General features: G+C 45.6%; 1 protein-coding gene across 1 annotated transcript in view; it reads left to right on the top strand.

The window, feature by feature from the left end:
- RPRD1A (regulation of nuclear pre-mRNA domain containing 1A) overlaps positions 1 to 15,704 on the top strand; it is a 478,282-nt gene that overhangs the window by 123,958 nt on the left and 338,620 nt on the right. Inside the window, exon 2 of the mRNA XM_040432354.1 lies at positions 3,639 to 3,768. Within this exon, the coding sequence (XP_040288288.1) occupies positions 3,639 to 3,768 (130 nt within the window). The remainder of the gene's footprint in view (positions 1 to 3,638; positions 3,769 to 15,704) is intronic.

Genomic DNA, 15,704 nt, shown 5'->3' with positions numbered 1-15,704 from the left:
GGGGTCATATGATATCAGATTATACACTTTTACGTCACTTGATTGCCTTAAGATCTCTTTGGTGTATTTGATGGTGTCCATCACTACGACGGCACCGCCTTTATCGGCGGGTTTTATCGTTAAGTAAATATCCTTTTTTAGTTCAACTAATGCATACACCTCAGCCGCGTTGAGGTTGGGGTACCTGAAGCCCTCAGTGCGAGGGTGAGACTTCAGGACACCAATCTCATTCTTGACAGCCGAGATGTATGCATCAATGGCTGGTTCATTTACCACTGGATTAAAGTAGCTTTTGTTGGACAGATTAAACATTTTACATGAAAACTCGCTAGATCTTGTTACCTGCTCCCCACTTTTTCCTTGGAACCACACCTTTAACTTGATAGAGTGGAAAAAATTACACAGATCAGATTCAACATCCAGCCAATTTACCTGTGAGTTGGGGCAGAATGATAACCCTTTGGATAAAACAGTTAACTGCGCAGGGGTCAATATTTTGGAGGAAAGTTTAATAATAACAGCTATTTCTTCTTTTTTTGTACTTGAGTCCGTGTTTGCATGTTGCGGGTTCTGCTGGTTTAGTCTGTATCGACGACCGCCTCTCCTGGTTCGTTTCCTCTTGCTGCATTGGAATCCACTTTGTTCCCTAAAAAAACTGTTCACCAATGCTTGAAAACGGCTCATGGTTGAGCCGAAACGTTGCTTTTGCCACCATATGGGTGATTAAAAACATACTTTTTTGAAGATACGCTTGGAGTGCAGTCCGATTTTTTACTTTATATATATATTAGGGCTGCACGATATGGAAATTTTGTGCGATTGCGATTAGGGCCCTAAAAATTGCGATAACGATATGCGATGCGATATTTTAAGGGAATTGTGCTAGAGGTCTATTTGCTTGGATTTTCCCATATGAGCCGCTGACGCGGCTGGGTATGACATAGTTATGGGGGATCTGTGGATGACGCTGTGTTATGGGGGATCTGTGGATGACGCTGTGTTATGGGGGATCTGTGGATGACACTGTGTTGTGGGGGATCTGTGGATGACGCTGTTATGTGGGGGATCTGTGGATGACGCTGTTATGTGGGGGATCTGTGGATGACGCTGTTATGTGAGGGATCTGTGGATGACGCTGTTATGTGGGGGATCTGTGGATGACGCTGTTATGTGAGGGATCTGTGGATGACGCTGTTATGTGGGGGATCTGTGGATGACGCTGTTATGTGGGGGATCTGTGGATGACGCTGTTATGTGGGGGATCTGTGGATGACGCTGTTATGTGGAGGATCTGTGGATGACGCTGTTATGTGGGGGATCTGTGGATGACGCTGTTATGTGGGGGATCTGTGGAGGATGCTGTTATGTGGGGGATCTGTGGAGGACGCTGTTATGGGGGATCTGTGGAGGACGCTGTTATGGGGATCTGTGGAGGACGCTGTTATAGGGGATCTGTGGAGGACGCTGTTATGGGGGATCAGTGGGGGATCTGTGGAGGACGCTGTTATGGGGGATCTGTGGAGGACAGTGTTATGGGGGATCTGTGGAGGACACTTATGGGGACCTGTGGATGGCACTGTTATGGGGTGGATCCGTGGAGGACGCTGTTATAGGGGATGTGTGCTATAGCATCTTATACTGGTCCCCCTCATGGCCCTATGTGTCCCCTCATGTGTCCTAAACTGCGCACATAACTGGCTTTGTGTGTAAAGTATTTTACTAGCGTGTGAAACAAGCTCTCTCCTATTGATAACATGGTCAGCCTCGGTTACTCACTGTCACTATGAATGCACTGCAGCGAGCTGGCCGGCCGGCGCGTGACTGACGTCACTTAGTAACGCTCCTCCCACTTCAGGAAGCAGGAGCCTTACTAAGTGACGTCAGTGACGCGCCGGCCGGCCCGCTCGCTGCCGTACGCTGCAGTGCATTGCATTCATCGTGAAAGTGAGTACAGAGGTTGGCCATGTTATCAAAAGGAGGGAGATTGTTTCATACACTAGTAAAATACTTTACACGCAAAGCCAGTTATGTGCGCAGGGCCCCTTCATATATAATCGCGGCATTTTCGGGTCGGCCAAATCGCCATATCGCATTTGCCGATTAACGCGATTTGATTATTTTTTCGATTTATCGTGCAGCCCTAATATATATATAATCAGAATTAATTGAAAACAGTAAACAGTGCAAGTAGAACCACAGGAAATTCTAAGAATGGTGCAGGCTACCAGTTGGGTCACTTAACGGCTGGCTACAATAATAATCCAGTGACAGAGATGGTTCTTCAGTCTTGGCTGCACTACAATGTAGAGCCGCAGTTGCTGAATATACAATATGTCCGTCACCTTTCTATGAAAGACAGTTCATGGAGGCAGTGGGGAAATTTATTAAAACTGGTGTAAAAGAAAGCTGGCTTAGGCTACTTTTACATCTGTGTTTTTTGTTCAGATTTTGACATGCGGCATACAGTAGGATATCAAAACCAGAATAAAGGGGTTTTGTTTTATTTAATACAACACTATACATCCATTCTGTTCGTATGCGGTTGTATTAAATTGAAATGGAACAAACCAGATATGGCATTAAAATCATTGTAAGTTGATGGGGGATGGATAGTTTTTTTTCCGTAATGAAGAAACTAGATCCAGCACCATTGACTTACATTGATTTTTATGCTGGATCCATTTTGCAGACCTGACACAAAATGGAGAAAAACAAAACTGTTGCATACTTATGCATCCTGATCAGTTTTGCTCCCATTGACAACCCAGTTTTGGGATCCTCTGCCAAAATGCTGATGTGAAAGTAGCCTTAGCCTTAGTTGCCTGTTGCAACCAAATATATTCCACCTTTTACCTTTCAGAGCACCTTTGTAAAATGAAAATTGAATCTCATTGATGCTTTGGTCTACTAAGCCAGCTTCCGTTTACACCAGTTTTGATATATCTCCCCTCGTATGTCTTCCATTTGCGTCTGTGTAGTCTCTATCATATGGCGTAGTTACAGAGCTAATCCCCTCTATAAGGAATCCTTTTGTGAAAGAGAAACTCTGTACATGCGTCATTCACATGCCACAGCTATGTGCTTAAGGCCTTCTCACCTTTTCTGACATGTTTCCAGTACATAGTTATTTTGCCTCAACATGTATAAATATGTTGCCAATGGACGTTATTATTTTGTTTGTCAGATGGGTGTGCCCTTACACAGTCTGACAGCGGTGGCACTGATTGGACCGTGTCAGTATGTGTATTATACGGGAACAGTGGTTAATAAAATGCCATGTACCATGTTTCCTTTGGACTAGATAAACAAAGATTATAAAGTACTATAAGTGTGGAATAATGTTGATCAGACTTGTTGATCAGCAATACGTCTGCCACCCTGATGTGTTTTTTTTTTTTTTTTTTTTTATCCAGTCGATAAACAGTATTAAACCAATGTAGATTGTAAGCCCTCACGGGCAGGGCCCTCTCTCCTTCTGTACCAGTTTGTAACTTGTCTTGTTTATGATTAGTGCAATTGTCTGTATTATGTATGTGCACCGCTTATCATATGTACAGCGCTATGGAATGAATGGCGCTTTAATAATAAATAATAATAATAATAATAAAAACAATTTCATTTTCTTGTATGTCTTTTAGCAAAACCGAACAGAAAACTGACTTTTCTCTACCTGGCAAATGATGTGATTCAGAATAGCAAGAGGAAAGGACCTGAATTCACAAAAGACTTTGCACCGGTGATAGTTCATGCTTTTAGACATGTTTCAAGGTATTGATATGTTTCCTTCCTGTAGATAGACTGTACAAAACTGACTTTTGGGCATGCTTCACTTAAGATACCAGAAGTGAAAAATTGGGCTTCTGACAAAATACATTTTAACCACCTCAGCCCCCCTAGCTTAAACACCCTTAATGACCAGACCACTTTTTACAATTCTGCACTACACTACTTTCACGGTTTATTGCTCGGTCATGCAACTTACCACTAGTGATGGCCCGAATAGTTCGCCGGCGAATAGTTCCCGGCGAACATAGCTTGTTCGCGTTTGCCGCGGCGGGGGCGAACATATGCGATGTTCGGTCCGCCCCCTATACATCATCATTGAGTAAACTTTGACCCTGTACCTCACAGTCAGCAGACACATTCCAGCCAATCAGTAGCAGACCCTCCCTCCCAGACCCTCCCACCTCCTGGACAGCATCCATTTTAGATTCATTCGGAATCTGCATTCTCAGTGAGAGGAGGGACAGTGCTGCTGCTGCTGATTCAATAGGGAAAGCGTTAGCTAGGGCAGTGTTCTGTGTCCACAGACTCATCTGCTGTAAGGACAGCGTCCTGACAACACCCCAAAAAGCCCTCTTCAGGGCTAGTACATCAGTCTGCTTTATTTTTTATTTTTATGTATATATATATATATATATTGCAGTTGCCTGCCCGTGTGTGAGAGGCTGCAGGCTCAGTCACAGACAGTACTGTGTGCACACCATTCATACAGGGTGTGACAGAAAATACCTTGCAGATAAAAAAAATTCTATTTAATCTTTTTCTGTGATCTAATCACAGTTGCAAGCCAGTGTGTGTCAGGCCCACACAGACTGTATTGTGGCCACTGGCTAGTGGCTAGGCCTCCACTCATACCGTTACAGGGTGTCACTCACTCACAAATACCTTGCAGATAAAAAAAAATTCTATTTAATATTTTTCTGTGATCTAATCACAGTTGCAAGCCAGTGTGTGTCAGGCCCACACAGACTGTATTGTGGCCACTGGCTAGTGGCTAGGCCTCCAATTATACCGTTACAGGGTGTCACTCACTCACAAATACCTCGCAGATAAATAAAAATTCTATTTAATATTTTTCTGTGATATAATCACAGTTGCAAGCCAGTGTGTGTCAGGCCCACACAGACTGTACTGTGCCCACTGCCCACCACTGCACGCACAGTAACACTTATCTAATAAAAAATAACAGGCAGAGGCAGGCCACGCTGCAGGGGGCTGTCGTGTTCATGGTGCTGTGATTTCCACTGGCCCTGGAATAATGCCCAGTGTTCAGAGGCCACGTACCCTGAACCCAAAAAATTCGGAGAAAATAGTTGACTGGCTTACACAGGACACCCAATCTTCAACAGCTTCCGCTAAGAACCTTGACGCACCATCCTCCTCCAGCTAAGCTTTGGTCACCTGCTCTCAAGTTACCACTCTCCCGCCCACGGCCACCACCACCACAACCACCACAGCCACATCACTTGATCCCTCAGAGGAGTTATTTACACATCAGTTGGATGAAATTAGTGATGCGCAACCATTATTGCCAGAGGATGAAGATAACAGGGATATGTCTCAGTCAGGCAGCATTACACACATGGACGTACAGTGTGATGATGATGATGTTGTACCCGCTGCTGCTTCCTTTGCTGAGGTGTCAGATACAAGTGAAGTGGTTGATGATGACGATGTGTCTGTGGATGCCACGTGGGTGCCTGTTCGAAGAGAAGAAGAGGAGGGGGAAAGTTCAGAAGGGGAGACAGAGAGAAGGAGGAGACGAGTTGGAAGCAGGGGGAGGTCGTCGCAAGGAGCTGGTGGCACAGTCAGACAGCATGTATCGGCACCCGGGGTCAGCCAGACTGCACGCCAATCAACACATGCTGTTGCCACCACCAGAATGCCGTCATTGCAAAGCTCAGCAGTGTGGCATTTTTTTGTGTGTCTGCCTCTGACAACAGCGATGCCATTTGCAACCTGTGCCAAAAGAAACTGAGTCGTGGGAAATCCAACACCCACCTAGGTAAAACTGCTTTGCGAAGGCACATGATCGCACATCACAAACGCCTATGGGATCAACACATGATGACGAGTAGAAGCAGCACACAAGCTCAAAGCCACCATCCTCCTCCTGGTCCAGCATCTTCAGCCACGTCAACCACTGCTGTCCTCCTTGCCCCCTCTTAACCACCCGCCACTCCGCCTCTCACCTTCAGCAGTTCCATCTCATCTGCCCACAGTCAGGTGTCTGTAAAGGAAATGTTTGAGCGTAGAAAGCCAATGTCACAGAGTCACCCCCTTGCCCGGCGTCTGACAGCTGGCTTGACGGAACTCTTAGCCCGCCAGCTTTTACCATACCAACTGGTGGAGTCTGAGGCCTTCAAAAAATTTGTCGCTATTGGGACACCACAATGGAAGGTACCCGGACAAAAAAAAATTTCAAAAAAGGCAATCCCAAACCTCTACTCAGTGATTGAAAAGGAAGTCATGGCATCTCTGGCATACAGTTGTCATGCCCCACTCTGACGATGTGCGGAGGTCGGCCAGGATAGCAGCACGAGTTTAGTATTTGTTTTGGTCCCGTGCTAGATCCGCCTCTCATCAGGTGCACTGGGTGGAGTCATGAGTTTAAATGGTCTCCAGCTAAGTGCTCTGAGCGGATTATACTGATCATTTTGGTCTGGGAAGTTTGGAGGGAAGGTTGGCTGCCAGTTCCTGCTCTCAGAAGATAAGTGTCATTTCTTGTTTGGTTGTTGGTGTCATCTATCCCATCCAGGTTCTGTGCGAGCAGGCTGCTCCTATCTCCACACTTCACCATCTCAGGGAGTTCAGGGTTTTGTCAGTTCAGGCTGGAGGACACAGCACACCTACCTTCAAGGTCTGCCTGTGGGCTGAGCAGTGCAGGGAAAGAGGTCAGGGATGAACTAGGAGATGACCCTTCCCCTGTCTCTCGTCCAGAGCCGTGACAACAGTGTTGGGGCAAGGGTCCATCTGACCACTGATACCTGGTCTGCAAAGCATGGTCAGGGCAGGTATATCACCTACACTACGCATTGGGTCAACCTGCTGACGGCTGACAAGCATGGAATGCGTGGCTCTGCAGCGGAGTTGGTGACACCGCCACAACTTGCAGGCAGGCCTACTGTTACCTCCTCTACTCCTCCTACTCCATCCTCTTCCATAACCTCCTCGGCTGAGTCCTCTTCTGCTGCAGTGTCTGGCTGCACATCAACTGAATCCCCCCAGCTCCCCAGGGGCTATTCCACATCCCGGATACGACAGTGTCACGCTGTCTTGGGGTTGACTTGCCTGAAAGCAGAGAGCCACACCGGACCACCACTCCTGTCCGCCCTGAACGCACAGGTGGATCAGTGGCTGACCCCGCACCAACTGGAGATCGGCAAAGTGGTGTGTGACAATGGAAGCAATTTGTTGGCGGCATTGAATTTGTGCATGGCACATGTGTTGAATCTAATCGTACAACGCTTTGTGTCTAAGTACCCAGGCTTACAGGACGTCCTCAAGCAGGCCAGGAAGGTGTGTGGCCATTTCAGGCGTTCCTACACGGCCATGGCGCACTTTTCAGACATTCAGCGCCAAAACAACATGCCAGTGAGGCGCTTGATTTGCGACAGCGCGACACGTTGGAATTAAACACGCCTAATGTTTGACCGCCTGCTCCAACAAGAAAAAGCAGTCAACGAGTATTTGTATGACCGGGGTGCCAGGACAGCCTCTGCGGAGCTGGGAATTTTTTTGCCACGTTACTGGACGCTCATGCGCAATGCCTGTAGGCTCATGCGTCCTTTTGAGGAGGTGACAAACCTAGTCAGTCGCACCGAAGGCACCATCAGCGACCTCATCCCATTTGTTTTCTTCCTGGTGCGTGCCCTGCGAAGAGTGCTGGATCAGGCTGTAGATGAACGTGAAGAGGAAGAGGAAGAGTTGTGGTCACCATCACCACCAGAAACAGCCTTGTCATCATCGCTTGCCGGCCCTGCGGCAACGCTGCAAGAGGAGTATGAGGAAGAGGAGTCAGAGGAGGAATGTGGCTTTGAGGAGGAGGAAGACCAACCACAGCAGGCATCCCAGGGTGCTCGTTGTTGTCACCTATCTGGGACCCGTGGTGTTGTACGTGGCTAGGGTGAAGAACAGACCGTCAATGACATCAGTGAGGACGAGGAACGGGAAATGAGTAGCTCGGCATCCAACCTTGTGCAAATGGGGTCTTTCATGCTGTCATGTCTGTTGAGGGACCCTCGTATAAAAAGGATGAAGGAGAACGACCTGTACTGGGTGGCCACGCTACTAGACCCCAGGTATAAGCAGAAAGTGGCAGAAATGTTACCAAATTACCGAAAGTCAGAAAGGATGCAGCAGTTCAAAACAAAACTAAAAAATATGCTTTACACAGCTTATAAGGGGGATGTCACAGCACAACGGGAATCTAACAGGGGAAGAGGTAAAAGTAATCCTCCTCCTACCACGACCACGGTGGCAAGGACATTAAGATGAATGAGGCATGGATTCCGAAGGGACTGACAGTGGGGATACGTTTGACTAACAAAAGGCTTGATGACATGCCTTGGCCTCAAAATGGTCCCCACGCTGCTGTATTTAATGTCTGCATACCGGATGACTTTTGTGAATTCTCCGCCACCAACCTTTCTGCCTTGAAAACATCAATTTTTCCGGCCGCTGCTACAACAGCGGCTGCAACAATAACATTATTTTTCAGGCATGTGTACATGCCTAATTTTTCTGGCCTCTAGTGCTGCACTGTGGCTGCAAAAACAAAACAAAAAAAAAAAGGCACATACAAGTGTCAATTCCCCTTCATGATCGTTACCTTGTTGTGGTGAAGGACTTGCGTATCACAATGAAGCGATCATCACCTCTGAGTGTGTTGGCAATGTTGCCACACCCCAGATGATAAGGCCGTTGCTTCATTATGATCAGAACAAAAGCGATCGGCTGGATAATTTTTCATAGAAAAAACTTAAATTTTTTTATTTTATTTTTTTAAGTTGTATGGGTGGGTTTTTAATACATAAAATAAAAAATCATAATAAAGTCTCTTAATTGTTTATTAGAAATAATGCAGACAATTTAAAAAATCCCCATCAATTCCAATACAAAGCAAGTACAAAGCTCAGAACTAAATTATTCTAGGATGTCGTAATGGTTCGTTAATTCGACAATGGTTAATCAATTCGACACACATCCCCGGATAGGGGACGTAACAGGGATTAAACTGATAGGAATAGTACTAGTTAAGACACCACAAGTTAGTGGACCATGAGATTTTGTAAGAAAAAAAAAAATCTTAATTTTCCGCTAACTTGTGACAAAAAATAAAAAATTCTAGGAACTCGCCATGCCCCTCACGGAATACCTTGGGATGTCTTCTTTCCAAAATGGGGTCACTTGTGGGGTATTTATACTGCCCTGGCATTTTAGGGGACCTAATGCGTGAGAAGTAGTTTGAAATCAAAATGTGTAAAAAATGCCCTGTGAAATCCTAAAGGTGCTCTTTGGAATGTGGGCCCCTTTGCCCACCTAGGCTGCAAAAAAGTGTCACACATGTGGTATCGCCGTACTCAGGAGAAGTTGGGCAATGTGTTTTGGGGTGTCTTTTTACATATACCCATGCTGGGTGAGAGAAATATCTTTCTAAAAGACAACTTTTCCCATTTTTTTATACAAAGTTGGCATTTGACCGAGATATTTATCTCACCCAGCATGGGTATATGTAAAATGACACCCCAAAACACATTGCCTAACTTCTCCTGAGTACTAGTGTTGATCACGAATATTCGAATTGCAAATTTTAATCGCGAATATCGGCACTTCGAGAATTCGCGAATATTTAGAATATCGCTAAATATATTCGTAATCGCGAATATTTGATTTAGGCGAATTTAATGCGAATTTTTACAATCAAGAAAATAATGCCTGGAGATCATGAATTCGCGAATTTTCGAATATATGGCGAATATTCGGCCAAATATTCGTGAAATATCGCAAATTCGAATATTGCCCCTGCTGCTCATCACTACTGAGTACGGCGATACCACATGTGTGACACTTTTTTGAAGCCTAGATGCACAAAGGGGCCCAAATTCCTTTTAGGAGGGCATTTTTAGACATTTGGATCCCAGACTTCTTCTCACGCTTTAGGGCCCCTAAAATGCCAGGGCAGTATAAATACCCCACATGTGACCCCATTTTGGAAAGAAGACACCCCAAGGTATTCAATGAGGGGCATGGCGAGTTCATAGATTTTTTTTTTTTTTGGCACAAGTTAGCGGAAATAATATATAATTTCTCCCTTTCTCCCTTTCCGCTAACTTGGGACAAAAAGTTCAATCTTTCATGGACTCAATATGGCCGTCAGTGAATACCTTGGGGTGTCTTCTTTCCGAAATGGGGTCACATGTGGGGTATTTATACTGCCCTGGCATTTTAGGGGCCCTAAAGCGTGAGAAGAAGTCTGGAATATATATGTCTAAAAAATTTTACGCATTTGGATTCCGTGAGGGGTATGGTGAGTTCATGTGAGATTTTATTTTTTGTCACAAGTTAGTGGAATATGAGTCTTTGTAAGAAAAAACTAAAAAAATAAATAAAATAAAAATATCAATTTCCGCTAACTTGTGCCAAAAAAAGTCTGAATGGAGCCTTACAGGGGGGTGATCAATGACAGGGGGGTGATCAGGGAGTCTATATGGGGTGATCACCCCCCCGTCATTGATCACCCCCCTGTAAGGTTCCATTCAGACGTCCGTATGTGTTTTGCGGATCCGCGGTGTCCGTGTTTTGCGGATCCACGGATCCGCGAAACACATACGGACGTCTGAATGGAGCCTTACAGAGGGGTGCTCAATGACGGGGGGGTGATCACCCCATATAGACTCCCTGATCACCCTCCTGTCATTGATCACCCCCCTGTAAGGCTCCATTCAGAGGTCCGTATGTGTTTTGCGGATCCATGGATCGGATCCGCAAAACACATACGGACGTCTGAATGGAGCCTTACAGGGGGATGATCAATGACAGGGGGGTGATCAGGGAGTCTATATGGGGTGATCACCCCCCCGTCATTGATCACCCCCCTGTAATGCTCCATTCAGACATCCGTATGTGTTTTGCGGATCCGATCCGTTTATCCGTAAAACACATACGGACGTCTGAATGGAGCCTTACAGGGGGGTGATCAATGACAGGGGTGTAATCAGGGAGTCTATATGGGGTGATCACCCCCCTGTCATTGATCACCCCCTTGTAAGGCTCCATTCAGACGTCCGTATGTGTTTTGCGGATCCGATACATGGATCCGTGGATCCGAAAAACACATACGGACGTCTGAATGGAGCCTTACAGGGGAATGATCAATGACAGGGGGGTGATCAATGACAGGGGGGTGATCAGGGAGTCTATATGGGGTGATCACCCCCCTGTCATTGATCACCCCCTTGTAAGGCTCCATTCAGACGTCCGTATGTGTTTTGTGGATCCGATCCATGGATCCGTGGATCCGTAAAACACATACGGACGTCTGAATGGAGCCTTACAGGGGGGTGATCAATGACAGGGGGGTGATCAATGACAGGGGGGTGATCAGGGAGTCTGTATGGGGTGATCACCCCCCTGTCATTGATCACCCCCCTGTAAGGCTCCATTCAGACGTCCGTATGTGTTTTGCGGATCCGATCCATGGATCCGTAAAACACATACGGATGTCTGAATGGAGCCTCCAGGGGGGTGATCAACGACAGGGGGTGATCAATGACAGGGGGGTGATCAGGGAGTTTGTATGGGGTGATCACCCCCCTGTCATTGATCATCCCCCTGTAAGGCTCCATTCAGACGTCCTTATGTGTTTTGCGGATCCGATCCATGGATCCGTAAAACACATACGGACGTCTGAATGGAGCCTTACAGGGGGGTGATCAATGACAGGGGGGTGATCAATGACAGGGGGTGATCAGGGAGTCTATATGGGGTGATCACCACCCTTTCATTGATCACCCCCTGTAAGCCTCCATTCAGACGTCCGTATGTGTTTTGCGGATCCGATCCGTGGATCCGTAAAACACATACGGACGTCTGAATGGAGCCTTTCAGGGGGGTGATCAATGACAGGGGGTGATCAGGGAGTCTATATGGGGTGATCACCCCCCTTTCATTGATCACCCCCCTGTAAGGCTCCATTCAGACGTCCGTATGTGTTTTGCGGATCCGATCCATGGATCCGTGGATCCGTAAAACACATACGGATGTCTGAATGGAGCCTTACAGGGGGGTGATCAATGACAGGGGGTGATCAATGACAGGGGGATGATCAGGGAGTATATATGGGGTGATCAGGGGGTTAATAAGGAGTTAATAAGTGCCGGGGGGGGGCAGCAGTGCAGCGTCTAATATACCTGTTAGGGGTTAAAAAAATCATATCTACAGCCTGCCAGCAAACGATCGCAGTTCCTGTGAACGCGCGGGCCTGTGTGCGCGCGTTCACAGGAAATCTCGCGTCTCGCATGACGCGTATATGCGTCTAGGAGGAATGAATCGACCGCCGCCAGGACGCAATCCTGCGTTAGGCGGTCGGGAAGCAGTTAATAGTCCCAGAAGGGGACTATAACAGACAGCTTTTCGATTGCTTTTAAAATGCAATGCACTATCCCTATAGTACATTGCATTTAAATGGCAATGCTATTCTGACATTGACCAGCAGGCTGCGCCAGAGAGGCACAGCCTGCTATAAATTACTCAAGGCTAGTCTGGAGACCCGTGCAGCACTTAGACTGGGCCGCCATAAAAAAGCAGCGGCCCAGCCTAAGGCCCCTTGGTGACTGCTGTAAAAAGGCGTATGGGTTAATCTGAGATGACATATATGGCCACTGTTTATGAATAAATGCCTGCAGAGGTCATATTAAAGGGGTTGTCTCACTCAGCAAATAGCATTTATCATGTAGACAAAGTTAATACAAGACGCTTACTAATGTATTGCGATTGTCCATATTGCTTCTTTTGCTCGCTTGATTCATTTATCCATCACATATGTAGGGAAAGGTGCCGGCCTCTATAGTTTGCAAGCACAGCCATTGGTGCTGGTTTGCAGGGTGGTTGTAACCCCTGGAAATGAGCAATGTACAGTCGTGGCCAAAAGTTTTGAGAATTACATAAATATTGGAAATTGGAAAAGTTGCTGCTTAAGTTTTTATAATTTGCATATACTCCAGAATGTTATGAAGAGTCATCAGATGAATTGCATAGTCCTTCTTTGCCATGAAAATTAACTTAATCCCAAAAAAACCTTTCCACTGCATTTCATTGCTGTCATTAAAGGACCTGCTGAGATCATTTCAGTAATCGTCTTGTTAACTCAGGTGAGAATGTTGACGAGCACAAGGCTGGAGATCATTATGTCAGGCTGATTGGGTTAAAATGGCAGACTTGACATGTTAAAAAGAGGGTGATGCTTGAAATCATTGTTCTTCCATTGTTAACCATGGTGACCTGCAAAGAAACGTGTGCAGCCATCATTGCGTTGCATAAAAATGGATTCACAGGCAAGGATATTGTGGCTACTAAGATTGCACCTCAATCAACAATTTATAGGATCATCAAGAACTTCAAGGAAAGAGGTTCAATTCTTGTTAAGAAGGCTTCAGGGCATTCAAGAAAGTCCAGCAAGCGCCAGGATCGTGTCCTAAAGAGGATTCAGCTGCGGAATCGGAGTGCCACCAGTGCAGAGCTTGCTCAGGAATGGCACCAGGCAGGTGTGAGCGCATCTGCACGCACAGTGAGGCGAAGACTTTTGGAAGATGGCCTGGTGTCAAGAAGGGCAGCAAAGAAGCCACTTCTCTCCAAAAAAAAACATCGGGGACAGATTGATCTTCTGCAGAAAGTATGGTGAATGGACTGCTGAGGACTGGGGCAAAGTCATATTCTCCGATGAAGCCTCTTTCCGATTGTTTGGGGCATCTGGAAAAAGGCTTGTCCGGAGAAGAAAAGGTGAGCGCTACCATCTGTCCTGTGTCATGCCAACAGTAAAGCATCCTGAGACCATTCATGTGTGGGGTTGCTTCTCATCCAAGGGAGTGGGCTCACTCACAATTTTGCCCAAAAACACAGCCATGAATAAAGAATGGTACCAAAACACCCTCCAACAGCAAATTATTCCAACAATCCAACAAAAGTTTGGTGAAGAACAATGCATTTTCCATCACGATGGAGCACCGTGCCATAAGGCAAAAGTGATAACTAAGTGGCTCGGGGACCAAAACATTGACATTTTGGGTCCATGGCCTGGAAACTCCCCAGATCTTAATCCCATTGAGAACTTGTGGTCAATCCTCAAGAGGCGGGTGGACAAACAAAAACCCACTAATTCTGACAAACTCCAAGAAGTGATTATGAAAGAATGGGTTGTTATAAGTCAGGAATTGGCCCAGAAGTTGATTGAGAGCATGCTCAGTCGAATTGCAGAGGTCCTGAAAAAGAAGGGCCAACACTGCAAATACTGACTCTTTGCATAAATGTCATGTAATTGTCGATAAAAGCCTTTGAAACGTATGAAGTGCGTGTAATTATATTTCACTACATCACAGAAACAACTGAAACAAAGATCTAAAAGCAGTTTAGCAGCAAACTTTGTGAAAACTAATATTTATGTAATTCTCAAAACTTTTGGCCACGACTGTATAATGTGATGGAAAAATGGATCAAGCCAGCAAAGGACTCAATATGGACAATCACAATACATTAGTTAGTGCTATGTATTGTCTTGGAGTGTGATGCTGTCACTATTTTCGAAGCAATACAGCAAAACCTGGACAACAGTGTTGATTTTCTAGTGATTTGAGCTTTGTTTCAAAGCAGGTAGCTTAGGCTCTGGTCATATCTGAGTCATGGTTTCTATTGAAACTGGAAGCTTCAATGCAGTTCCAGATCTGCTTTACTGTTGGTACCACATTAATTTTAATGGGGTCCATTAGATTCGAGTGAGCTGTTTGGTGGCTTTGATGTTAACCCCCTTAAAGGGGTTTTCCAAGTTATTTCTTTGTATGTTTCTAACTAAGCAAATGTAAGTGATATTCAATTAACTTACTTCATCTACAGTGGCCCTATTCTTCTAGTTAGCTGAGCGTCACATGACCTGTGATATCATCTTCATTCCGTGCACAAGCCTAAGGGAGCTGGAGGGAGCAGGTCTACCTCTGTGACCAAATGTCACTGTGAATGCTGTGTCGGTTGGAGCAACAAGCCACGCCCCTCTACACTGCTCGATCTGCATGAGATTTCAGTGAAATAATCTGATACTCATCTCTGAATTTTTAAAAATATTTATAAAATTAGTAACTGAGGTACCAGCCAGTACCAAAGCTGATTTCAGATTACTAATTTTATAAATGTTTTTAAAGATTCAGAAATGAGTACCAAATAATTTCACCGAAGTCTCCCGTGATGGGGACAGCATTAAAATCGAAGCTTTTGAATGTATTGACTGAATCGAGCTTATGATCCAAGATCCAATCAAGACTAATGCTGTATACAGGATCTTCCGTCCTTTCTAACCCCTGCAAACACAAAACTGACAAAGACTGGAGGAGTTCCCTTCTCTGTACTCTTCTGCTGACTGTGAAGAGTGCAGAGCATTTCACAAGAACCGTTGAGGGAAGATCCTGTGTCTGTCAGCAATGTTGCTGTACTATACAGCTGGAACTTGTAGTCCTACACGTACAACATGAGTATCCAAGCAGTCATACTGCAGACAGGGCAGCACTTTTATTCACTCCTTTTGAAGAACAGGGGGAGGGGAGAGGCAGTCTTTGTTGACACCCACAAATATTTATGAGGAAAACTTCAGAGATTGTTGTTACATGGACCCACAGCTCTGCAACTGCATGTAAACAAAAGGGCCATACGAGAACTAG

Source organism: Bufo bufo, chromosome 5 (genome assembly GCF_905171765.1).
Source record: "Bufo bufo chromosome 5, aBufBuf1.1, whole genome shotgun sequence".
In the NCBI taxonomy this organism is placed as follows: Eukaryota; Metazoa; Chordata; class Amphibia; order Anura; family Bufonidae; genus Bufo; species Bufo bufo.
The sequence above is the reverse complement of the archived record's forward strand: the minus strand, read 5'-3'. Positions and strand labels throughout refer to the sequence as shown.